At 40.0% G+C, this 26,852-nt stretch overlaps 1 protein-coding gene across 5 annotated transcripts in view; it reads right to left on the bottom strand.

Moving 5' to 3' along the window:
* Positions 1-8,033: 8,033 nt before the first annotated feature.
* TAB3 (TGF-beta activated kinase 1 (MAP3K7) binding protein 3) overlaps positions 8,034-26,852 on the bottom strand; it is a 55,716-nt gene continuing 36,897 nt past the window's right edge. For 2 of the 5 annotated variants that reach the window (XM_075174582.1, XM_075174572.1), the window contains 5 exons: positions 24,035-25,487; positions 20,697-20,857; positions 17,314-17,407; positions 15,657-15,740; positions 8,960-12,622 (listed from right to left, as the gene is read on the bottom strand). In XM_075174582.1, the coding sequence (XP_075030683.1) occupies positions 12,474-12,622; positions 15,657-15,740; positions 17,314-17,407; positions 20,697-20,857; positions 24,035-25,487 (1,941 nt within the window). In that variant the 3' untranslated portion in view covers positions 8,960-12,473. Of the gene's footprint in view, positions 12,623-15,656; positions 15,741-17,313; positions 17,408-20,685; positions 20,858-24,034; positions 25,508-26,852 lie in introns of all 5 variants that reach the window. The other 3 variants (XM_075174592.1, XR_012677424.1, XM_075174602.1) reach the window with 3 other exon arrangements.

The following is a 26,852-nucleotide window of genomic DNA, read 5'->3' as shown; positions in this document are numbered from 1 at the left end:
GATTTTGATACAGCAGAATGATACAGCAATGCACTGAAATCCAGTCGTGAGCTTCCAGTCGTGTCCCTATTGACCACAGTTCATCTTTAATACTGTAGCAGCACATTAGTATGAAGTGATGTTTTTTATAGGTACTTGTTTGTTCTTTTCTAGAATGGGATACATTTACAAATTTTTTTCTTTTTATCAAGACATATTTAATTGACAAACAGAAGGTAGGGGGAAAAAAAAAAAAGAAAAGAAAGAAAGAAACCTGAGAGACTTGGCTGAATAGCACATTAGCAGAAAATATGGTTGCTATTTCTATCTTTGATGTGCATTCACGCGCCCCCCACCCCCCCACCCCCACTCTTGCTGTGACATTTTGCGGGAGAACATCAAACGAAAGGAAACACGACTTTGCAGCAGTCTTCGTGCTCTTGCATTGGGGGACCCCCCTGGGCAGCTGGGGCCCGGGAAAGAAGCAGGGGAAGAGGCCAAGGCCTCCTTCTGCAGACACAGGCAGCCAGCGAGGCAGCCTTGGGACATGCTGAAGATCTTGCTTCTCTTTCCATCTCTCCACGGTCTCCCAGAAGCAATGCACTTATCTCTTCTGAGACAGGTCTTTCTTGGCTGTTAGAACTAGAGGACCTGCTTATCTATATTCTATCTGACCTTTTTTCATGGACTTTGGGAAGAGTTAAAGATGTGAATAAAGGCACTGTTGCCTTTAAGGGACAACCTCTAGTCACAAAACTTGCCATGGCAATAAAGAAAAGCCCAGCTTTAGCTAAACTTCTGTATACTTCCTAAGATGCAGGTTTTTCAATATAACTACTGAGAGAAAGATATGCTAACGTTCAACAATTTTGAAGTTTGTCAATACAAGAAGAAAACAAATTAGTATAATTGGAGAAAACCAGAAAACTAAAAACTGAATGGAGTTTAATGTGATAAATCTTGTTTAGGCCTTCCAAATAAGCAGGTAAGAAAACCTATTTGTAACTGTGGTCTCATGTAACTGTTGTGCACGATCAGTATTGCATATCTGTAATATTTTCAGGTTGAGAGGAAGATGCTCTTCTCTCAAATGTACCCACTCTCTTCTTTTGAGAGGTGTGTTTTTAACCGTGAAGGATAACCTTTACCAATAAAAAGTTAATCACAATGCCTTGAATACAGTATTTCATTTCAATAACTACACAGAGGAAACAACATACTTTACTTTTGATGTTTCTCACCGTCATCTAACTCTTCTCACACTGGAATACTGAATATCGTGAATAAAAATAGCAACTGGCTGTAGTTTCTTACACGTTCTGTTACTAAAAATCTCAATCTGCCAGAACATGCGTACTAAACCAGATCCTCTCTTCTGCAGCAGGACCAACACATGCAGTTGTAGAACTAAGCTCCAAAATACTCTCTTCTGGCCAGGCACGGAAAAAGCCAGAGTCAGCTATACGGCATTACACAGGCACTATCAGATGTTCAGATGTCTTTAATGATAATATGCTGCATTTGGGTCAGCATGAATTCAAAATGGGTAGTTCAGACTGGTTGCCCCAAAATCAGAGACAGAGGAGCAGAGGCTCTGAGAGGTGACCAAGATCACGAGAGGAACCAGTGTCTGAGGTGGTGCTGGGATTTCTGAATCCTGATGGAACAGCAGGAGTAGTGACCTCTTCCCATAAGCAACTGGCACGACATGTTTAATAAATCTGTCTAGGTTACACTCATGCGTATCTCTGTCACAGCAGGTCTCCAGCATCAGACCAGTGACCTGCAGGAGGCCAGTGAGGCCTTTACTTGCAACTGGCAAAGGCAGGAGAAATGTGGCAGCTGAAGAATGGCATGACTTGATAAAGATCTGCATATCTGCAGAAGTTAGAAAAATCCAGACCAGACAAAATTCTTCCCTGGGAGAGAGCAAGTTCTTCCTCTGGATAAGGAACAGGTCCCTCATTTGTCAGGGCAGAGAATTTTTTTCAAAGCGTTCTCTTGTAGAACAAATTTGATGACAGTAGAATTTGTGAGCTGGAAAAAGAGCAAAGTGGTTATCTTTCACTTCCAGTTTTAAGGAACAGCTTTGAAAACTACTGGGAAACATTTACACGCTCTGCATTTATTGCTGCAATAAGCTTGCTTTCATTTTTAAAGCCAGGCAACACCACATGGGAGTTTCACATACTTGGGACTGTTATAGCTCATGAAAAATCTGTATTTCCTTCCTCGGTGGATAGATGATTCGTGTCACAACCAGAATACACTTAAATAGCTTAGCCACATTTAGCATAAGATCCCACTATTCTTCTGTTGTCATTGGTATGATTACGTCTCTTTCCCGGGGTTCACGTGCTACGTTCTCCTGAATGACTGCACCTTCCGAAGTGCATTTCTATGGCTACGTACAGCCAGCGGTGTGGCGTTGCCAAACCCTGTAGCCTGATGGGGACGAGGCTGCAGCTGCTCCGTGCCCCCAGCTCAGACCAGCAGCAGGGCTGAAGGTGTGTTCCCATAGGCACGCGTACACGCGGGGGTGCGATACACAAGTATGGACACGTATGGCTGGGCACACAGGTCCGCACAGACAGACACGCTCGGCATTTACATGAACACAAACAGCACCAGCGTCCTCACCCTGATGCCCTCTCCAGCGGATCAGGGTGGAGGTCTGTTAGGGGCCGTACACGCGGACAGGTGTCCAACGTGGATCCCCGGGCAGCTGGGCTCAGACGCGGCGTCTCTGCAGGGGCTGCCCCGGCCCCTCGCCCTCCCCAGCTGCTGGCACCTGGCACACAAGAGCAGCTGCGTACGCTTGCATTTTCCTCCAAAGACTTCTCAGTCTCCTTGCCGCAGGTAGGGTATCCACCCACCCTGATCTACCAGGACTGAAGGTGTACAGCTTGGGTCCTAATAATCTCATTTTCCATAACCCCAGTAGTAAGAATTAGCCTCTTGCAGTCTTGTCAAAGTATTAAGGAATCTCTCAACCCTTTTCTTTGATCCACATCTCTTCTGCAATAGTGTTCCTATACTGCAAGTTACGCCGTACAACGCTGACAGATTTTTGCTAAGCATGTAAAAAAATCCTAGGGCAGCAGTTCTTGAGGAGAGAGAGCTGATGCACTGGGCTCTAATTTAAAAGATCTAGAATTTCCCTGCGTAGACATCCAAGATCTGACCATCCACCAAGACGCGCTTGGCTCTGACCCTCTGGCATACAGGGGCTTTCAAAGTCTGCAACCAACAGATAAGACAGAGTCAACATCAGTTTGCGATGGGAGCGATTGGGCTACTGTGAAGTTGCATCAGAAAAATAAGAAAGCACAAGACACCCACCCCACCACCCCCCAAAAGCCCTATTCTGGAAGGCCCTGTTTTCTCTACCCCCTTTCTCAAGTGGATCATATCCTGCGTAATGGTGGGCACCTGTCAACAGAGGAAGCCAATTCCATTAGACTCCCAGTGAGGAAGAGCATATATGAAGAGGGCAGCAGGACACGGCAGCGCTCTGAGATTAGCGACCTGGGTGGCTGCAGGGAGTCTCAGCGTTGCCGTTGATCCACGTAGATCAGGAAGACAAGAAGGAAAAATAACTATTGCTTCTCAGTTCTAGGTATCAAAAACACATAGCTGGGATTTGAAATAGTCAACCTCTCACAAGAATAGAATTCCTACTAAGGATTTATTAGAAAAAATAGACACTGTAAAGAATCACAAATGTTAGGGCTTTGCACCTCAGTCCCACCGGAGAGGGAAAAAAAAAAATCCAAATTTAGAGATTAACTAGCAACCTAGGAAAGAGCCAGTCAAAAAAGCACATTGATACACCTAACCCATTCTCTGTTTTTCTAAAAGATTAAATTGGGAGTGGGGGATTACTTGAAGTTCTACATGAGCAGCGGCTCTTGCACTGGGATACAAATTGCATCAGCTGCTATTCCAGATGGAAAAACATCTCAGAATAACGTTTCAATAATGAAGATTATTTTTCATGACAGCTCCTGCTTGTACACAGCTGTTCAAAACTCACAGAGTTGTCTTTAAAAGTTTATAAATCTATTTAGATTTTTTCACTTCCAAGAGTCTGCTTCATTTACAGAAGTGTTGCTGGAAAAAAGGCAACGCTCACAAGGTGAGCATTTGCACCAAGAACTGTTACAGACATGAAAGTTAGTAATTTGGAAAAATTTTGCTATCCATCAGATAATCTCAGTCAAGGAACCATCGAATACTTGGGGAACCTCCTTGGCCAAAGCAGGACATATTTCATCTTGGACCAGAACTGGAAGGCAATCAACTGGGAAAATGTGACAGAATATTTAAAGGGCACATGGTATCACATTCAGTAAGTTTAATATTGCTGCAATTGAAAATAAAAAGGAACTTGTTATCACTCTCTTGAAAAATCTGATTGATGGTTTTCTGGTTTAGTACTGTCATACACGGACTACTACATGAGAATGGTTTGCATGCAAATCACTTAACTTTTCATTTAATCAATCGTGTGGTAAGTAAGGCCAACATATATATTTAAAAAATAAACTTATTTCAAATATTTCACTTCAGTTGTACAAAACAAGGTATGGAAATTTTGTCTGGGAAATTTTGCTGTTTTACTCGAGATGACCATTTTTACTAGTGGCATGGGCCTGAGTTTCTTAAAAGGGCTACAGGATCAAGTCAGCCAGTCTGCTTCTCAGTTTCATTAAAAAGTAATAGGAAACCCTGAAGTAAGTTTCAAAATATTTTTTTAAGATTTGCTTTATAGATTTATAAAGTATTTACCTAGTTCTTTCTGTGTGGTGCAACACTGACCTGAGGTATCAGTGTTGTGAAGAAGAGTGTGAACGTACACAAAGCTCGTTACCTACTCACTGTAGCTTTGAAATGTTCAGAGTTTGAAAGATAATGATCTGCAACAGATTCATGGTCATGCATCACTCTCAGTCAAAAAAAGAAAAAAAGAGAAAAGAACATCTGTCTGGCTTATGAGCAATCGTTTGAGACAAATGTGGGGGGGGGAAAAAAAAGTTAGAAACAGTTACTTGGAACAGCAGCCAAGCCAATCCATTAGGCTACAGTATCTGCGGTGATGAAAGACGACCAAGGCTTTCCGCTACCACAGCTGTTCATCATGAAGAAAGCAAAGCGTATACAGAAATCTAATTAGGGGAAAGAATTCACAAATCATCATAAAGACACAAGTCGTTCTCTGCAAAGTTTTCGCAGACCCTGCTTACTCTAAACCCACGTACCTGTCTGGAAATGTGTCTGACTATTATTCTCCCCCTCCTTGTGGGACGGGTCGCAGGGGTACAGCTCGTGGGTCTGGACCCCGGGCAGAACCACACTAGGCGCTCTCCAGAGGAGGGGGTGCTCCGCGAAGAGACCCATTTACATTGCCAAAAGCAACTTCAGCTTTACCAAGGCATTAGAAATAATTGAATAGGCTCAAAATCAGAGAAGAAAAATTTCAGGTGAAATATAACCCCGATGCCAGGAATTTGCAAGGCTGGTTCAGGATACTTGAGAAGAAACCAGCAGAGAGCCCTTGAGAGCTCGTGATGAATATTCATGGAGCTGTGACTTACCCCTTTGACCCCAGCTTCGGCTGACCCAAATGCACGACTCCCAGGCAGCTCCTGATCCACCTCTTCCACAAGGGTGGGGAGTGTTTGGTCCTGGGTTTCTTTATTCTTTCCCAAAAGGCCAACGATCTTTCCCACCGTGGTAACTTCTACACCTCAGGTGCCTAAACTGAAGGCAGGCCCTGCGAAGTGACAGTCGGGGGCGAGCGTACCACAAGGCATGCCCGACGGCCGGTTGTCGCTGCCTCGTCCCATGACACGAGGGGACGACAACCAACTTCTTGCAACCCGCGATGCTTCACTGTCACCTCCCGGGTGCACGTCCCAGCGCATGACGCAGTGGCCGCTGAACGCTTCCGAACGACGCCACGCGCCCCGTTTCAGCCGAGGGGCTGGCCCCCAGCCGTTCCAGGCACGCTGCTACTGCTCCCGCTCCTTCTACCCAACGCCAGAATTCGGTACCAGCTGTTACACAACACACTGATGAGCTGCATCAGTTTGGAATCAGAATATCACTTTCAAACCTATGATAACCTCCCTCACCTAGCAAAATTTTTCCTGAAATATTCTGTATTTTTCCTAAAACGAAAAAATAAAAACCACTCCCATATGCCTAAACTTTTTTCCTAAAACACTTCCAAAAAAATGAAGCTTTTAGTCAAAAATCAAGTAGCACCTGTCTTGCATGTCTTTCATTCAGAGGCTTTTTGGTTTTGTTTCTAAAGCAGTAACAGAACTGTATTTACTCCTTTTTTTAAGCAAAACTAGCAAGAGAGCCTTCGTTAACTTCAACAAGGCCACTATGGTTTGGGAATAAAGGACAATTAAAGTCAAAATCTTCAGAATGGAACTTGTAAAATCAACAAATACGTGCAAGGTTTTAAGTCTTGCCTAACTGGAAAGAAATTATCTGCAGAGTAGAGTTTTTACGATTTTTTTTTTTTTTTTAATCAAAACATAACTGTTTTCTAGAGAGACAGAATATTTGTAAAATAAAGTGTCACTCCTGCAGGAGGCTTTTATGGGCTTGGTACATTTTTTACTGTCAAACTAGAATATGTCACAATCACAGACCCTCTATCTAAAAATTAACATACCCCCTTCTCTAACAACTTTACAATGTTTCCACAAAACGTCAGGTAACCCATTTAATATATAATGATTCGAGTCCAGCCGTTAGGTGAAATTAGTTATCTAAGTTACCTCCTTCCAAAAAGTGTACTTACACTGACAGAGGGTGCAATTAAAGAATATACCGTACTTACCCAGCACTATGGATCACCTTGACTGATTAGAAGCAGCGGCACTCAATTCTTGGAATACTTACCGGATCACAAGACAAATCATCTCTCTAAGCGCCACAGGTTTAAGACATGGTGCAGTACTGTCAAAACCAAGCAATTCTAATGAATAAATCAACTAGTTTTATGCAATTATTTCAGGCAGATCCTCCTCCTCATGACTTCAGGGAAACAACAACAAAGATAGCAGCCGCTGTCAGTTGTTAGATCTACTGTCTTTTGGCTTTGTGTGTTCCCCATTAGCATAACATATTTTACAGGTACCTTAACATTTTAAAACTTTTTTTAAAGCTTTGAAACTTTTTAAAAAAGATTAAAAGTTTCAATTGCAAGGATTTCTAAAGTGAAAGAATCGAATGCTTGATTAAAATACAAACCTATCCTGAAATTTTTATAAATTCAATTTAGCAAAAGGAATGCAGAACTAAATTCTTATGTGTTTGCTGACAAAAGCTCAAAACCCAAGTTGCAGCAGGTTTGTTAGAGAATATGTTTAATGACCGAAACTGTATGTGCACAAAATACAGCTGTAGCACAGCTACAGAGCTTTCAAGCTTTAGATTATGGTGAGCTGATACAACCAAGATAATTGAGAAGACATACTAACAAAAAGAAATTGCCTGCATACCGATTTATGCATTTCAAGTTCTCCACCCTCTCCCAGAGCAGTGCCTTTCTGTAAGAGGTTATAGCAGAAGAACTTTTGTAATCCAGATACTCAATACTATCAAGGGTAAGCAGGAATGCCTGCAACTGAGACTACAAACAAAAGGTGATCACCTGCTAGGTAAAGCTACTCCTTTATTAACAACTTCCCATTCAAAACCAAGAGGAAAGTGATGAGCTCAACTTCACGCTCTGAACATCCAATGTCCTGTTTCTACACCAGAAGCTGCACAGAATATCCATTCTCCAAAGGGGACGACTCCTTACACAAGCTGTCCACATTCACAGGAACAGGACTTGGACCCCAGTTCAATATTCAGCAATTGCCTAACAAGAATCATATTGGTCACCAAAAAGAAAACCCCAAAAGCCCTGAAACAAATCTGCTATAGCTATGGGTTCAAGTGGAAGACCAGAAACAATCAGACTATGAGAGCAAAAAGGCTGTATTTTTCAAATGTTTCCTACCACATACGAGAACAAATGCAGGATGTGATGTTCGCTTAGTTTTATTAATTTATTTTTGCAGGAATCTGCAACTCGGAGTATGCACTTTCTGGAGGTACCATGCATGCATAGCCTCTGAATGCTTTTATACAATTTCATCTCTTAGTAATAAGTTCATTCACAGCATACACAAATCTAGAATGCAGACACCATATATACAGGATTAAACAAGATCGTGTCTTCCTTTTTTAATGAAAAAATTTAACAGGGTTTCACACAGCAGGAAATATGGATTAGATACACTGGTGCCACCATAAATAAATAAGTTTCAAGAACACAGTTTTTTAAAATCGGTTTCAAAGGTACTGAAAATCCAGGATTATAATATTGCATTAACTCCATTGATTTCTGATTATTCAAAACCAAGAAAAATATTCGCATTAATATTTATGGACATAAACAGCAATGAAAGCCCCAAACTGAAGAAAGCTGGCAAAATTCAGTCACGGCTAGCTTCGTATAATATTGACATTTTGAAACGAAACAAATGCAGCAGCACATAGAGACAGTACTGACTATGAGATGTGATATCTGCACGTTGTCTTTCTTTACGGGATTTAGAGTCACTGTAGTACAGAGCACGTAAATTCTGTGGTACCAAACAAGCTGATGAATTGTTTATGTCCAACTATCCACGTCTCATCAGGATAGTCATTTTCACATTCTAGGGTATACCACTGAATTCTAAAACAGAAACTATCATGCTGATGTCAAGCTTCTTTTTAACATATTTAATATTCTCACATTCTTTTTTAAAACATTCTTTATTGGTTTTATTTTGTTTTGTCCCCGTTTCAACTCAAGTATTTTTATTTCAGTTTCGAGGGGTTTTACAATCAATATTAAATGTAAAAGTATTTAGAAATTGAAATGAGAGATGTATAACTGGGACAGATAAACTGAAAGAAAAGGTTCTTTTTTAAAAAAAAAAAAGTGATTTAGTAGCATATCATAACCAGAAAGTACTGAGACCAGCTCTTTTAAGAATTATTACACCTTTTTACCACACCTCCCATTTTCAAGGGAAACACACACATACCACAGACACACAGATACACAATTCAATCTGATCTAAGACTACGTTTTACAAAGTACTTCCTTTTGCTTGACGTCCCACCCCCTTCCTCTTCACCCAAACAAGACCAATAATTACATCAAATTAAAAGTAGATCCAAAGTTCAGGATTTCTTTTGGTTTACTATGTTCTGAATCATTTTCCACAAGCCCCACTCTAAATAAACTTTTAAAGAACTACAGTAGTATTCTATAATTAAAGGGAATTCATCTTAATAGCACAGTAAATATAAAATAAGCTTTATAAAATTTCAATGAACAGTGAAATAATTCTGAATATCTGAATGTCCACGTCAGTTACAAACTCTACCACTCTAGTAGCATGGTTGAGGAAAAGCTCAGTCATGAAGGAAAAAAAGAAAACACAAGTAGTGCATTAACTCAACACAATGGCATCAGCATCCCACCATTCACACACACACACACACACACACATATTTTATACAATACAGTGCATTTTGTATGCCAGCTGACATTAGGGTTTTATGTGCATTCAATAAATATTACATAAACCAATCTTTTTGGCATAATCTACAATTCAGTTGGGGTGTGAACGGTGTCACCTGCTTTCAGAAGGAAAACAGATCTTCCAATATCCAAAATACAATTTACATTCTAACAAACTAAAAATATTCAAGCACCATGTAAAGTCTTTACTATTAATGTCTGAGTATGGGCTTTTACAAGTAGAAGAACACATCAGAAGGGTTTTTTTTTGTACAAGCAACAAATGAGAGTAATTGAAAAACTGGAGTAAAAGTATTGGTACAAAGGAGCTCATTTGCAATTTAACGGCACTCAGTCTTCCAAAAAGTATGTCGCTGTCACAACAGCCTTCCTTCTCTTCCTCTGGTAAAGCTAAGATAAGATTAGCAAGTCTCCATTTATGGTTATTAAAGTTCAGGGAATTATGGGACTGTATGCATTTCTGCCCCCCTTCAAAAGTAGCATCTATTCTGTCTGAAAATGGCATAACTGTATTGATGCATGGCACGCCTACTCTCATTTGCTGACTGTCATTTCAGTTGCTATCATTTTGTAATTCCAGCAAAAACAAATGCTTCTAGAACTTCAAGAAGTACAAATGAAGAGAAAATTTAAATAATACAAAGGCAAAGGCATCACGACAGAAAAGTCATGAAGTTACTGATACTGTTTTGATAATTTGTTATACAGCTGATAACAGCAACAGTACTCCTTATTCTAGGTATAATGCTTCTGCTCATCTGTTTTCTAGTTATCTCTGATTTGTCAGACTGTCCACTTATATGAAGAAAATTGATATTTGCCTTCTAACTTCATTTAACAGTAATTTTTTTTACCCCTTTTTTACCCCTATGAGATGAGCTCCCCGCATAGTAATATAAATAGGAGGGAGGGAAAGAGGGCGGGAAGGAGGGTGGGAAAACTAGCTCTGATGCCTTTGACTTTGTTTTGCTCATCAGTGGTGCACACCGATCGCTGGAGATCTCTTCGCTTATTTAAAACTATGCTGAAGATTTAATTAGTGCAAGAACTTATTGAAAAATGCCAGATAAAATATTGGTTCCTCATCTAAGATCACAGTTTGTTTATCTTTATAAACTGCAGGGAGAGAAGACACCAGATTGAGCAATGCAGCCAAGATGAGTTTTCCTCCACCCACCCCTTACCAACGCTGCTTGATTTTAAATAAGGATTCAGACACGTGATTGTTCTATCACAGCTTAACATGTTATCACACATCAAGTGAATTGTGGTAATTGACCATATGGATGCGGCTGCCATGAGCTAAGAACAATTTAAAATGAAGCAGTCTAAAACTCCTCTGGTAAGGTTTAGCTAGCACATTTTGCCTCACAGTTGCAAAGTCAATTACCATAACTCAGCTGACATGCTTGGTTGCATCTCTGAATCTTGACAAAGTTATACCATAAAAACCCAAATGCACTGTACCAGCTTCTGACCAGTAGACAAGAACATCCTACTCAGTCGCACAGTTGTGTAACATAATCATTCAGCTGCCCAAACCCAAGTTCGATTTCACAAGTATTGAGTGCTTTATTACAGCAACCTGAAGCATTCAAACAAATTAATCATCACCTTTATAATACAGTATATCATATGCATAAAAGTACCAGTATGATTTTCAGTTGCAAGTCTTGTGTTCTTCAACCTACGGCAAATATTTCCTGACCAAAATAAAAAGAATGCAGTGTGTAATTTTTCCAGGATCTGGCATCTGCTATTTCATACAGGCTGGTTTATTAACAATGTGCAAATAAACCTTTACTGAAGAGCTAATTGATTAATTATTTTTCAGCTAACTTTGAACTGGGGCACAAAGTACCTTCTGTGCTGTAAACATCATGAATTCTTCACAAATTGGAAGCTGAAAAGGCCTAAGGAACTGTGTACAAACTCTTCTCATACACAACCATGGCTGAGCTCAAGTCTTCCAAACCGAATTTGGAGTAGTCTGTGTTTGGTATATGTCACTGTGCTGCTACAGAGCACAGGCTTAGAAGGTTGTTGTATATAAAAGCATACTTTTAGCTTTGAAACACGACAGCCTAATGAAAGCATGCAGCAGTATTTTCATCCTTAATACGGTAGAATTCATTCTTAGTTTATTACCAATGTTGACACAGCCAGGTGAGCACTGTACAAGCAAAAAGGATTGTAAAAAATTACCTCTGATTAAACTCTCTGTAACACTCATACGGTATCTCATTTAGTCACCTTAGGTTACTATTTCAAACAGCAATTTTTTGTAGACATAAGTTACCCTGAAAAAAAGCAGCAATTACAAATACCCTTCTCCTTGTTTTTTATACATTGCAAAATTTATCGTTGCATTTACCTGTCTCCTTTTTCAGTAGCTTACAATCTAGAAGCACAGGGAGCCTTTGTTTTCCAGCTAGCTGTGGCCAGGTTAAGTCAGCTCTGGCTCTTCAGTTTTTCTAGGTAAGTGTAACATTTCACACCATTACTAAGAGTCCTATAATTTTTTAAAAAAAACAGTATTTTTTTTTTGAGCCACTAAGCAGTAACTATAACCACAGGACTAAACACCAGTAGTTATTTGCTTTCCTGTATACATTCTTCCCAAAATTAATCCTTTTACATTTTCAGGTTTCATTTTCTGCTTTGCTCACTGCAATGGGATAAGAAAGAATTTTGCCCTTAATTTATTTATTTTTAGTGTAGCACAAGCAGAAACATCTCAACACATTACTCCCACCCCTTGCAATATGAAGATTGTTGACTGGCAAAGGCTGGGCAGATGGACTGAAAGGTTCCCCATGTTTCCTTCTCCTACAGTTTCGGCTTGAGAGCCTGTTTTCAACCCAATGCAGCCCCTTCCTGATTTTCAGGTGTATCGTGGCATTTCACACTGCTCACAGCGATTTAGTGCTGGGTGATTTAGAAAGGTGCAGCTATCACAATTCCATGGAGCCCCTTCAAAGTCTTCATCTCTTGGCTGAGTCCGTGGAGTCTGTTTGGAGCTGTTTTGATGCTCTAAAAAAAGCCAAAGGAAAAGAATTTTTCTTATTTCAGAAGAAAAGGATGATACGCAAGATCATACTACTGGTTTGTCACCTCATTAAACATTCTATCTTAAAATGAACGTGGAAACCTTTCCACTTAGGTAACATTAAAGGTCTTTTGCTAAAGCACTTCTAATTCAGTTTGTGAAATCTGAATATTTATTTCACCTCTGTAAAAGGTCACTTAACCATACTACATTAAAAATAAAAAGAGCAGTCACCACTGTTAGGTCACTCACACTGCTAATGGTTTAATAGCATAAAACATACTGAAAAGTTTGTTACTGGCACTGCAGCACCATCCTGTTAAGGAGTGACTTCACAGGTTTACATACAGTAGTGTATTACCAAATTCTAAATTCCAACAACCCTACTGTACCTGAAGTGAAAGACTACTTCTAACGTAGTTTCTTCGAACAGCTAATATATTTTCTGCATCTTTTTCTAGCATTTATCCAGGCTGAAGAAAATACAATATAAAAATAAAATGGTAGGCCTGTTTCAAAACAAGATGATTGTTTTTCTTCCTCATGGCTTTGCAGCAGGGCTGTGTGTACGTGAAGCAGCACTTAAGTGTTTTAATTAATAAAATCAGTATGTATGCAAATCATACGTTAAGTATTAACCCACAGAAAGACTCGGTTTTCCGATGTCTCCAACCACCGCTTCAAGACCTCAGGTTATCTACTAAAAGTGACAAATACTCATAGGATGTGGAAACACAACATTTTACAAAATGTTAATATTCAAAACAACATTAGCACACATACCTAGAAGGTAAGGTTAAGATACCCATCTGCTAAACAAATATCTCTAGAACTGCTTAATTAAAAGAGAACTTACATTGTAAAAAAGGACTGCAATTTGTAATTCAAAGTTCACACATTGCTGCCATCTGCTAAGAAATCTAGCAGATGGCTAACGACAAAGTTAGTGCAAATAGTACTTAGGTACTTAGGTTTGTCTTCAGAGACATGAAGAAAATAAAAGTAACCTCCTTGCTTAGATGTAAATTCTCTCCAGTCCAGAAGTTGCATAGTCACGTTAACACTGCTTGGCCTCAACAAATTCCTTCTAAGCAAACAAGTAGTGCGGGCACTAGACTACATTCATGTGGATAGCCAGATGGCAGCACAGAACAGACCCTTGTCTTGCCCATACCTGTCTGTCCTGCCCACATCTTCAATGGCTGAATATTAAGGAAATGTAATTTTTTAAGGAAAAAAAAAAATTTTGACGACTTCATGTTAAAAGCCAAGCTCAGGATACGGTACACCAGCCCTAAAACTGATCTTAATAAGTTGACAGACAAAACTGGGAAGCTAATCATAAAAGTTGTATAAATCCTTACAAGACACTATCTTTCCAATTGCCAAATAAAATCACTTATCACTTATTTCATGCAAGTTTTGCACTTTATTTTGCTTTGAAATAATAAATCAAATAGGCTAGTGTAATTAAGATAATCTCTTCAAGCATCACGAAGTAGCAGTGCCTTAAATCAACCACACAACCACTGCAATTTAACATGAATCCAGGCAGCTGCCTTCATGCCACTGCTCACCTGTTGCTACTGTCTTTCCTGGAGACTATCATCTGTGCAGGGAACACATCCCAGTATTGGGTTTTTTTTTGAACTACAAGCAGTAGTTCTGGGCCTTCTCTTTCTTTTACATTTCCACATACTAAGCATTTCATGATATAGAAAGGTAAAATACTTGCTTCAAAAGAGGGGGAAAAATTTACGTATATGAATTCAAAATTCAACTGCAAAAACCTTTGTGAAGTGCTTATCAGCAACTAGAACTTACTTACAAAATTTGGATTTTCAAGCAGACTATATGATTACTGATTCAGAAGAGTGACTTCTCTTCCACTAACAATTTTAGTACATGCTCTTTTACAGTAAGAGGAGACACAACATTATAAATCTTATCACACATAACATTTTCAGAGAAAAGACCACTGTTTTCTCTGTATCAAGAGCACAGGATCCTAGACTGGCTATTTCAACAGAAAGATACAAGGTGTTTAAAAACTTCCACTAACATTTGAAACCATTCTTTTAACTGATTTCAGGAAGTAAAAGGAAAAAAAAAGGTCCAAAAATACCTGAAACAAAAGGTAGGATTCTGCTTCAAAATCACCACTAAACATAGTGGAGTTCAGAGAGCTGCTGAGCTACACCGTCACTAGCTGTCTACTAAGGGTGAGCTGAGTCACTCTGGGATGTACTCATCTCCACTGGGCAAAAAGTGAGACTAAATACATAGCTCCTGTGCTTACATAAAACTTAAGTGTCCTCAGCTGGATACGAATCCTAGATACTATACAATTAGCACAGAAAATTTTAGAAAACAGTAATGAACTTGTACAAGTGGGACACTGTTATCTCTTTAGACTGATGTGAGGAAACATGTTCTGTCTTGGTCCTTAAAAATGTCTGAAGCTCCTGCTGTTCTAAAACTTCAGGGCTACTGTGAAATTCATACTCTGCACAAAAAATAGGTAAAGTATGACCAGTCAAGTAAAAATACAATTAAAAATATAAATGCAAATTTTAAAAAGCTGCTGTGACCAATTAAACTTGCATAAAAGATCCCAACTAAACTATAAAATCCTTAAAGATGTATTAGAAGACAGCTAAACAAACCTGACATAGAGCTTTTAACCTGGAAGTATTTTTAAAAATACATAATTAGGAAGCTCAAGTTAACATGTAAAACTTTGTATACTTTCAACTCTTTTTCTAATAGTGAATAACAGTATTTACAAACAACATATTAACAGAACATTCATTTGCAACAACCTGCCTGAGGAAAACAAGTTGTAGCCAGGATTACTGCACTTAAACCAAAACAGAACATTTTTTATATGTATAGAGAAAAGTTGTAATAATTAGAATTGCTTCCTGTCATCATAGGGGTTTTTAAAAAAAGAAGAGGGGGGGGGGGGAAGCTTTCTCAATGCAGATTAGGTAACTTAATGCTCGTTTTTTTACCTACCCTTTTTATATGGCTTTGGTGGCACAACAGGACCAGGCTCTATGTTATCATAGAAGTTACATGTGGCTTTCGGATCAAAGTTCCCTGTCAGAAAAGAAAAGTAAGAAAGCATAACTCCAAGGTTATTTACACGCCTATGCCAGTGATATGAACATCTAGTGGCTTCAGATTTTATACATCTTTTTATTATGACATTATATATTAGCTTTTCCCCGAGTAGTTTTTGGTCACATATTTTCAGGTTTGTATTGATTCTAGTAATTTGTAGCAGGCTAATCCCATACTGAAGAATGGGCTCCAGCTCAATATTCTGTATTGCTTTAAAAATATGTGAAAACGTAAATCTTTCTGTAGGACACATTCTTGATAAAAAAGGAGGACTATGCATATTCTAATCAATTTGATTGTATTTATGTCAAGTTGCAGAAAGAGGATTTTTAAAGACCTAAGTAGATTTCTGTTTGTCAACTTCTTGGTTGCAACCTGTAGTTCTGTTTTGTATTACGTGGTCAGAGCCTTTGTCAGCAGAAAGTTACAAAATTAAGTAAAGAACCTTCACTAAGGAGTATTTCTTTATAAAATTTGCTCTTGACAAAGTCACTTTTAAGTCACCACTTTCTTGGTAATGTAATTTAACTTGGCTAACAGAAATATTAGCAAGTCAAGTTTATCAGGTTGCAACTGAAAAAGACACCTTGTAGAGCTAAGTTGCTATTGATAATCAAAATTGAACTTTAAAGAGTCCAAGTATCCACATTTAAGCACATACTATATTAGAATCATAGAATCATTTAGGTTGGAAAAGACCCTTAAGATCATTGAGTCCAACCATAAATCTAACACTGCCAAGTCCACCACTAAACCACGTCCCTAAGTGCCACATCTACACATCTTTTAAATACCTCCAGGGATGGTGACTCAACCACTTCCCCTGGGCAGCCTGTTCCAAGGCTTGACAACCCTTTCAGTGAAGAAATTTTTTGAGGCCATTTCCTCTCGTCCTATCGTTGGTTACCTGGGAGAAGAGACCGACCCCCACCTCACTACAACCTCCTTTCAGGTAGTTGTAGAGCGCGATGAGGTCTCCCCTCAGCCTCCTCTTCTCCCCTCAGCCACTCCTCATAAGACTTGTGCTCCAGATCCTTCACCAGCTTTATGGCCCTTCTCTGGACATGCTCCAGCACCTCCATGTCCTTCTTGTAGTGAGGGGCCCAAAACTGAACACTGTATTCGAGGTGCGGCCTCACCAGTGCCGAGTACAGGGGCACGGTCACCTCCCTGCTCCTGCTGGCCACACTACTTCTGATACAGGCCAGGATGCCGTTGGCCTTCTTGGCCACCTGGGCACACTGCCGGCTCATGTTCAGCCGGCTGTCGACCAGCACCCCCAGGTCCTTTTCCTCTGGGCAGCTTTCCAGCCACTATTCCCCAAGCCTGTAGCGTTGCCTGGGGTTGTTGTGACCCAAGTGCAGGACCTGGCACTTGGCCTTGTTGAACCTCATACAGTTGGCCTCGGCCCATCGATCCAGCCTGTCCAGGTCCCTCTGCAGAGCCTTCCTGCCCTCCAGCAGATCAACACTTCCGTCCAGCTGAGTGTTGTCTGCAACACTCCCGCCCATATTTAAATTACGTTTTTAAAAACCTATCAATTCTATACCTCTAGATTGAAGGAGATCAACCTCTTTCAGTGTACAGTCAACATTTATCTGGAGCTGTCTGTTGAGGCTTCTCAGTCTGGTCATTTCCTCAGGCTAGAAAGAAACAACCCAAAATATTAACTGTGGGAAAATCAGTATCTTATCTGACATAGAAATAACATTGCTGTATCTTTGTTAACAGCTTTATTAGAAACTGAGTATAGATAGGGCACTGAAAAAAAAAAGGCAGGATTCCACTGTCTGTCCCATCCCCCCTACCCAATTTATTCCCTCAAAAAACATTCTCCTATTGGCATTTGAGGAGGAAAACAAACCAAACCAACAAAAATGAACAAAAAGTTACTTAATATTAACATTCATTAATAAGAAGACGTAGCTAAGCTCAAGTTTATAAGACCATACACTTTATAAAATTCTGTATAAATTGACAATTTGCTACATGAGTTTACATCAAGATGATCAAGAAACAGAATACGAGCTGCAGTTCACATTAATTATTACTTAATTATAACCGAATAAGGTCAGAAGTTTATTTATTTGCATCACCCCAAGGAGCTCCAACATGCCAAACCTTCTAGCCCAGTATATTTAAATCAGTCAATGCTGCAAGACAGTAATTATTCTGAACAGAATAATCAGTTATTTAAGTCCATATACCTGCATATCATTAAGAAACCACAAGTTACTGGAATACAAAGTGTTCTTAATGCCAGCAGCAGCAATTATTAATAATTATGTATGTAGCAATTACTATCCTATCCTAGGATACATTCCAGCATCACAGAGAGTCACAAAATCACAGAATGTTTGAGGTTGGAAGGGACCTCTGGAGGTCATCTGGTCCAATCCCTCTGCCCAGACAGCAGATGGTTTTTGAATATCTCCAAAGATGAAGACTCCACAACCGCTCTGGACAACCTGGGCCAGTACTCAGTCAACCACACAGTAAAAAAGTGTTTCCTGATGTTCAGAGGGACCCTCCTGTGTTTCACAGTTTGTGCCCATCGCCTCTGGTCCTGTCACTGGGCACCAGTGGAAAGAGCCTGGCTCCATCGTCTTTGCACCCTCCCTTCAGGTATTTATACACATTGATAAGATCCCCGCCTGAGTCTTCTCTTCTCCAGGCTGAACAGTCCTAGCTCTCTCAGCCTGTCCTCACAGGAGAGATGCTCTAGTCCCTTGATCACCTTTGTGGCCATTCCCTGGACTCTCCAGTATGACCATGTCTCTCTCTTGTACTGGGGAGCCCACTCCTGGACACCATACTCCAAGTGTGGCTTCACCAGTGCTGAATAAAGGGGAAGAATAACCTCTCTCCTCTTGCTGGCAATGCTCCTAATGCAGCCCAGGATATCATTAGCCACCTTTGTCACATTGCTGGCTCACACTCAGTTTGGTCTCCACCAGGACCACCAGGGCTTTTTCTGCAAAATTGCTTTCCAGCTGGTCGGCCCCTGGTTTATACTGGTGCATGGGGTTGTTCCTCCCCAAGTGCAGGACTTAGTACTTCCCCTTGCTGAATGGCATGAGGCTCCTGCCAGCCCATTTCTCCAGCTTGCTGAGGTCCCTCTGAATGGCAGCACAACTCTCTCAGTTTTGTGTCGTCAGCAAACTTGCTGATGACTTGTGCCCCATCATCCAGATCATCAAGGAAGACGTTAAATGGGATCAGACCCAGTATTGACCCTTGCGGTACACTGCTAGTTACTGGCCTCCAACCAGACTTTGTGCCACTGCTTACCACACTCTTGGACTGGCTCTTCAGCCAGTTTTCAATCCACCTCACTGTCTGCTCATCCAGCCCATACTTCATCAGCTTCTCTATGAAGATCTTACAGGAGACAATGTCGAAAGCCTTTCTGAAGCCTAGGTAGACAATAACCACTGCTCCTCCCTCATCTACCGGGCCAGTCTTTTCATCCTAGAAGTTTATCAAATTGATCAAGCTTGACTTTCCCTTGGTGGATCCATGCTGACTACTGCTGAGCATTTTCTTGTCCTTCATGTGTCTGGAAATGGTTTCAAGGATTAGCTGCTCCATCACTTTCCCAGGGATCAAGGTGAGGCTGACCAGCCTGTAGATCCCTGGGTCGTCCTTGAAGACAGGAGTGACATTTGTGCTCCTCTAGTCTTCAGACACTTGTCCCAAACACCATAATCAATCAAAGATTATCTAGGGTGGCCTCTCAATGACATCTGCCAGCTCCCTCAGCACTCGTGGGTGCATCCCACCCAGGACCATGAACTCATCTATGTCCGCTTTGCTTAAGTATTCCCTGACCTGATCCTCTTCCACCAAAGGTATACCTTCCTTGCTCCAGACTTTTCTTGGGGTCTCTGGGACTCAGGTTCCTGAAGGCCTGTAAAGACTGAGGCAAAGAAGGCATTCAGTATCTCAGCCTTTTCCACATCCTATGTAACCAGGTCTCGTTGAGCAACGGGCCCACATTTTCGGTAGCCTTCCTTTTGTCACCTATGTACTAATAGAAGCCCTTCTTTTTGTCTTTGACATCCCATGCCAGATTCAACTCCAGTTGGGCTTTGGCTTTCCTAACATCATCCTTGCACACTCAAGACAGTGCCTCTGTATTCCTCCCAGGAACATAGCTGCCAAATGCTGCCCTGAGACAGGTGAGACATACAGCAGCCATACTAGTTAAGCAGCTAACAGCCCCCACTAGCCTTCCAGCCTAAATCTGTGTCCATTGTTTATGTCAACACAGTGAGTAAGTCTGAACTGATTTGGCTAACAACTGCACAAAGTGGAAGTTATTTTTCAGTCAAATGAATTCTCTTATCAGAGCCATATAGATGTTTGGGCTAGAGTCACTTGCAGGTGGAAGTCACATAGATAGGAAGAATCAACAAGGAAAAGAGGAGAGAAAAGTGCCAACTATTTGAGCTAACACTGCCACTGAAAAGTTACTTGGCACATCCTGCACATACCAAATGGGAAATACATTGTCTAGGAGATGCAACTACTCAAACAACAAAATACCGCAATATAACAAAATACCTTTTAAAAAAAAAAAGCAAAACCTTGCTGCATGAACACCAAGCTATATATCGCTCGGGCTCTTTAAATAGACTTGGACATCCACTTTTACAGGTTGTTAGGAAAGTAACTATCTATTCAGTTCTGTGGTCCAGAAAAGCACATGTATACAAGTTTCAGAAATTCTGTTGTGAACACTAAGAAAGCTGGACACATATCTGTTTCTTAAATTCTAAGAACTGGCTTACGACAAGCCAAGAATTTACAAAAAATCACCTCCAGATTGAGGATTTTATATCCCAAAATTTTTTTTGTATAATACTTTAGTTCATGAAAACATAAAAAATAAATTTGTATCTTGAATTAAAATACTAACAAATTGCTTACTGTTGGAATTGCAGTTGTACAGCTAACTCTTCGAAGCCGCCTCTGCATTAGATCATGCTCCATACCATTGACTTCGGCTTTCAGGCGTTCGAGCTCTTCTTTCTCAAGCTTCAGTTCCTTTGCTAATCTCTCCATCCTTGCTCGTTGATGTAACAGCAAGGCTAATGTTTTACATGGAAGAAATAGTTACTAACACAAAAAAAACTGGAAAACTGAATTCTTAATTTATGCGTAAGATTCATGAGTGACCTTTCTGGAAAAAAAAAGTGATCGTAAACATGCAGCCAAATATCAGTGTGAAGATGCTTTCATGCCAAATGAACTACAATTTAGAACAAATTTCTTCCAGAATAAAACCACATTTTAGACAGTAACTTGAAGTTGATATTACCATTTTGGTCAAAGCTTCTTTTTTTGCATTTGGTCTTTCTCGTCTCAAAAATACAAAGGCACCTGTACAAGGAGACAGCTTCTCAGGATGAAACAGCAACCTAGTTATATTAATACTGTACTGACAAAAAAAATAAATACCAGAGGTAAGATCAGAAGGTAACACATACTTCATATCTGCTGCTCAATAGCACCTGACACACTAGCCATAACACATTAGCCAAATGTCAGTCCTGAATTTTTTCACTGCTATTACAGATTATGCTATAATAACTTTAAGTAGTCTTAGCTTTTCAGAGAGTACTGTAATTCTCAATACTGTAAGTTCCCCAGTGCTCAAAGGCAAAACTATAGAACACCAATAAAAGAGACTAGAGAATCCAGAAAATAAAAAGTGGGGGGAGCTCAGGTGCTTCAGAGTCTTTAATTCTACAATAGAGCTGATTCGCTGTCCTTAAACCTTTCTCTGCTGTTAATCATTCTCTCACATTTTTGTCATGGTACTGAACTTTATGACTCTCAGTAACAAGCTGATGTTGGGCTCCCAGAGCAGCCAAAGAAGGAATTTTGACTAGCTAGAAAATAATATTCAGTTTCTGCAGGAAGAGCGTTTCTCAATATTTCATCTGATCTGGTTGTTTTTACCTGATAGAAGTCTACTAGGACAGAGAAAAATAAGGGAAATTTGCTGTGGGTATTCAGACAAGCACACTGCTCATATAACAATGTTCCAGCAAACTGTTCAAGTGTATGAAGACGTTGTAGAATCTGCAAAATGCTATTTCATAGAAAGCACCAGCCAGCACCTGCCCTTTTCCTCACCCCTATCCAACACAGGCAAAGAAAAACCACATAGTATCTCAAGAACATTTGCATACTAGCTAAAAAAAAAGTTAGAAAAATAAGCAACAATATGACGCAGCTTACTGGGGGAAGATAAAAAAAAACCCAGTCAGGAGCATAAAAATGACAGTGTTTTTTATCAGACGTCAGTATTCTGTGCAAAAAAGTAGCACTATACTTTGGATTTTGTACTGATCCACCAATTCACGGCCAAAGAATAAAGACTGAAAATCCTATCCAAGAATAACATCAGATGTTTTTATAATACAGGCACCAATATTACTGAACAAAACTATTCTCTACTTTTTTAAGTAGCGTAAGTCATCCAACTAGAGTTTAAGAGAATACAAAATTTAAAAAAAAAAAAAGATACAAGGCTGTATGATTTTCCAATATTACTATCAAACCTTGGCTTTGTGTGATTCCTCCAATTTAACATCTGATATGACTACATTACATAGCTTCACATTATACTCTAGTACAACTCATCAAACATGACTCACTCTACAAACAAACAGAGGAAGTACAGACACCAGAATGGATTTTTGGTAACACTTTACACAATGGTCCATATTCAAAAGAAAATTAAATAAACTTGTTCCCTATATTAAGCTGTTAAATATACTCTTCTTTAGGACTCCTTTGTGGTAGTAAAGAATATAATGTTTATTCTTCTACAATTTATTTCTATCAAGAGTTCAGAGTGCAGCAATACCAAAGGCTATAATAAAGTCCCAGATGTGGTAGGTATTGCCACAAAAGCAGATGCCCCAAAAAGCATATACTAAGTAGTTTTATTGGTTTTGTTTTCCAAATACACAAATCTAGTCAAAGATACAAAGGTAAAACCAGATTTCTACATTTCAGAATATGTTTTTCTCAGGTATGTGAAGCTACTTATAGTTTTCTCACATAACTGACAATCTTTAATGAAGCTGTAATAAGAACACTACCAAAAAAAGCATATGGCCTAGGAGCTACAGACCTACTAGTGTTCATTCTCTCTAAATCACATTTCTAATTGGGTCTACCAGGTTCAGAACAGCTCTTCATTGATGAGTTAGAATAGCTCAAAAGACACAAAGCGAAATAAGAAATCAAGAACTACAGGGCAGCATTACAACCATTATTTTCAGCGCTCTCAAGTGAAAGGAAGGCTAGAAGGAGCAATGGAGGAATAGATCCTTTTTTCCAAACACAAATCCAGAAACAAAGCACATTCTTTAAATAATTGCTGCTGATTATCATTCTGTCATTACCCCAAATGATTGGTTTGAATGCTTGCAGACTGATTCATTTGCTCAATTTTAAATGTTTCAACTCTATAAAGCAGATTACTCTGAGAAAAGCCGTTTTCAGCTAAAGGTTAGATTTCACCGATTTCACCCTCTTTTTTTTTTTTTTTAATAAATTACTTAATTCTTCATTTATATGTGGCATTTAGACTATGTTCTATCCCTATGCAGCAGAACACACATCTTAAAATGTCTGCCAATCTCCTCCTCCTCTTTGAAGACTCTAAGTGAAAGAAGTGAACTTTTGATTAAGTTCTTCAAAATAATTATTTTAATACCTTTCAAAACAAAAATACGATTTGTATTGACATCTGAAGTAATTTTAGCTGCAATCCTACCTCTCTCCCCTCTTTCACTTAATACTCTTCAATCTAAACCAAATAAATTGGATTCAAATTCCCTGCAGAAGTTAGTGCTTCAGGTTTTATAAAGCACCCGAGTACGGAACAAACACAAAAAATACTAAAATCCACATGTAAATTTATGACACAGTTCTTCAATGCAGAATTTACAAACCAGATACACAGTATATGAACAAACCACTTACTCTTGTTAGCTGCAGTGTTTTCTTTTAAGAAATTCCCCTAACATCAAAAGCATAGCAACTTTAAGAACCTCAGAAATTCTTTACATGTTAGACTGAATTTTGGCAAAATTTTTTAAAAATCTGAACAATCTCTCTCATTAGATGTTTTTTGGTGCAATTTCTATTCTTCTCTGTACAGGCTCAAAAATTCTCACTTAGGAAGTAGCAAAATCAAGCTGAAAATGCATTTTGCAATAATACAATTTGCAGGGTGAAACATTTACCTTGAGTGTAAGCATAGTCGTCTGATCCAGAACTAGAACTTCTCTGATACTTATGGCTTCCTTTTTCTCCTCCAGATCCTGGGATTACAGAAATAGGCTGAATAGGTTCTGGTGCTGCAGAACGCTCTTCTTGGTCCACTAAATTTAAAAGATTCTCAGTCGGTGCTCGACCTACTGTGATTTTAAAAATGGTTGGGTTTGGCTGAGATACCATTACCCGAGGAGACTGTGTTGGTGCACCTGTAGGTCCAGTTGGTTGAGTGTAGGTAATATATACTGGATTAACACTAAATGGAGGTTTGGGTTGACCCGACATACCTCTTGATGGAGAACTTGAAGGAGGAGTAGTGGCTGCATACAGCGGGTGCTGGTTTCGTTGGGATGGTTGATTACTTATTGGCGAAGGACTTCTGTTCATTGCAGTCCCAGGTCTTTGCGGTGGCTCAACTGTAATTTCTATTTTATTCATGGAACCTTTGGATAAACTAGATCCAGCAAAAGGGGGAAGATACGATACAGAGTGACCACCTTGTTTTTGAAAAGTCTGGGATGCTTGCTGATATGGATGGGTTGGGACCGTTGAAGGACTAGGAGGCATGAAAACATGTGAACTCTGATGACCCAACTGAGGAGGTTGAACTTGGTGTTGAGGAGAGCCAAAGGGAGAGGGACACTGGGATGCCGGTGGTGATCGAAAAGCTGATTGAGGGATCTGGGGTTGTTTAGGAGAATACTGAGAAGGTTGGTAGTTCTGTTGATGTGGATATACAGGTAGAGGACGGGGAGTATAATGTGGAACTGGGCCCTGTGGCGATGAATGCCACTGTGTATTCTGAGGAGTCTGTCGTCCTGAAGAACTTTGAGATGTTTGTCTTATATAAATAGAGCCAGGAGTCCCATAAAGATTGCTTGGAATCTGTGGAAGAATTTGTAAAGCTCTGGGTACACTCTGTCCAGAGGGGAGGTTTTGTGATACTGTAACAGTAATGGGATTTGTACTGTACCGAGGTATGTGCATATACGTGGGAGGAGGGCCTTGCATAGCAGACGTGTTCATTCCTGGTTGTATGGAAGATGGCTGTGGAGGTGGCTGTGGAGGAGGAGTAGCTGCATTTCTATTCTGGTCATTCATGAAAAATGGATTGTAACTAGGAGAAGCTGCCACAACAGCAGGAGCAGAATGTGGTTCTTGAACTAAGCATATCAGCTGTTTACCTGCTGTGCGTTGTGGATCAATATGTCCATCGCTTGAACTGTGTACCAGTGTACGACCACCATTAAGTTGAGCTCCATCCCCTGCATGATAGCTGGTATGAGGATGAATACCCAGATTAATGTGCAAAAGGCTATTTCTATTCATTCTGGTGTCATCAGGGCTATGGTACTCCATATATAAGTACTTGTTGCTCTCCTGTGCGAGGGCTCGACAACAGGCATCTAGGTTGTTGTTGTTCTAGGAGTAAGAATGGACACCTATTATTGTCAAATAGCAAAAGAAAAAGCCACTGCTCAGCGTTCAATAAGCATTCAATTGAAGCTGCAATCAAGCCTAGCTTGAACACAACTAGGGATAACATTTCACAGACACAAATTTTGAAGTAAAGGTAATACCTACTAGGTCATAGTATGCAAATAGTACATAGCTCACATTGCATCTAGCAAACTCCTATGGTAACACTAGCTACAGTATGACATATTAAAAAATCAAGTCCAGTTTTGGGGAAAGCAATGGTTAGAACTCTTGGCATCTTCTGCAAGGAACAGGTATGTACAATTAACTACTTCTAATAACAACACAAATCAAATTAAACTAGATCAAAATTGCAAACTCTGGAAAGTCGAAATAAAAATGCAGATGACATTTTAATGTTTACCTGAGTGTTTACTGTTTTCACCTTTATTTTACTGTTTACCTGAGTATTTCTCTTTACCTGAAAGTTTAAAAGCCCAACATTTTAAACCAGCTTCTTCTGGGAGAACAGAATTTAGTGCCTTAAAAATGAAGTCAGAATAAGTATTGCCTGAAAAAGTACTGGTAGTTCCATAAAGCACCTTACAATTCTGACATAATTTCAACTGCCTTTAAGAATTTCAGGCTCAAGGCTGAAAAAAGGTTTATTCATACATCAGTAAGGAAACCAAATAACCCCCAATAAACCCCTGTAAATGTTTGATTTGTTCTGTGGTGCCAGCAGCTGAAACTATACAGACAATAAATTATGAATCAAATCAAAAGTATAACGGGGAATTCCCTTTCCCTTCTTCCCCTCTCCACTCATTTTACCTTAACCTGGTCTTGTTAAAAGAACAACACGAATGATAGACCAGGGGATCAGGCCCAGCCAGCACGGGTTCATGGAAGGCAGGTCCTGCTTGACCAACCTGATCTCCTTCTATGACCAGGTGACCCGCCTAGTGGGTGAGGGAAAGGCTGTGGATGTGGTCTACCTGGACTTCAGTAAAGCCTTTGACACTGTCTCCCACGGCATTCTCCTAGAGAAGCTGGCGGCTCACGGCCTAGACAGGTACACTCTTAAACAGAACTCCTACCCACTGTTCGCTGGGCGAAAAACTGGCTGGATGGCCAAGCCCAGAGAGTTGTGGTCAACGGAGTTAAATCCAGTTGGCGGCCGGTCATGAGCAGTGTTCCCCAGGGCTCAGTTTTGGGGCCGGTCTTGTTCAATATATGAATGATCTGGATGAGGGGATCGAGTGCTCCCTCAGTAAGTTTGCAGACGACACCAAGTTGGGCGGGAGTGTTGATCTGCTCGAGGGTAGGAAGGCTCTGCAGAGGGACCTGGACTGGCTGGATTGATGG

Source organism: Calonectris borealis, chromosome 1, assembly GCF_964195595.1.
Source record: "Calonectris borealis chromosome 1, bCalBor7.hap1.2, whole genome shotgun sequence".
Classification (NCBI taxonomy): Eukaryota; Metazoa; Chordata; class Aves; order Procellariiformes; family Procellariidae; genus Calonectris; species Calonectris borealis.
This window is presented reverse-complemented; position numbering and strand designations above follow the sequence as displayed.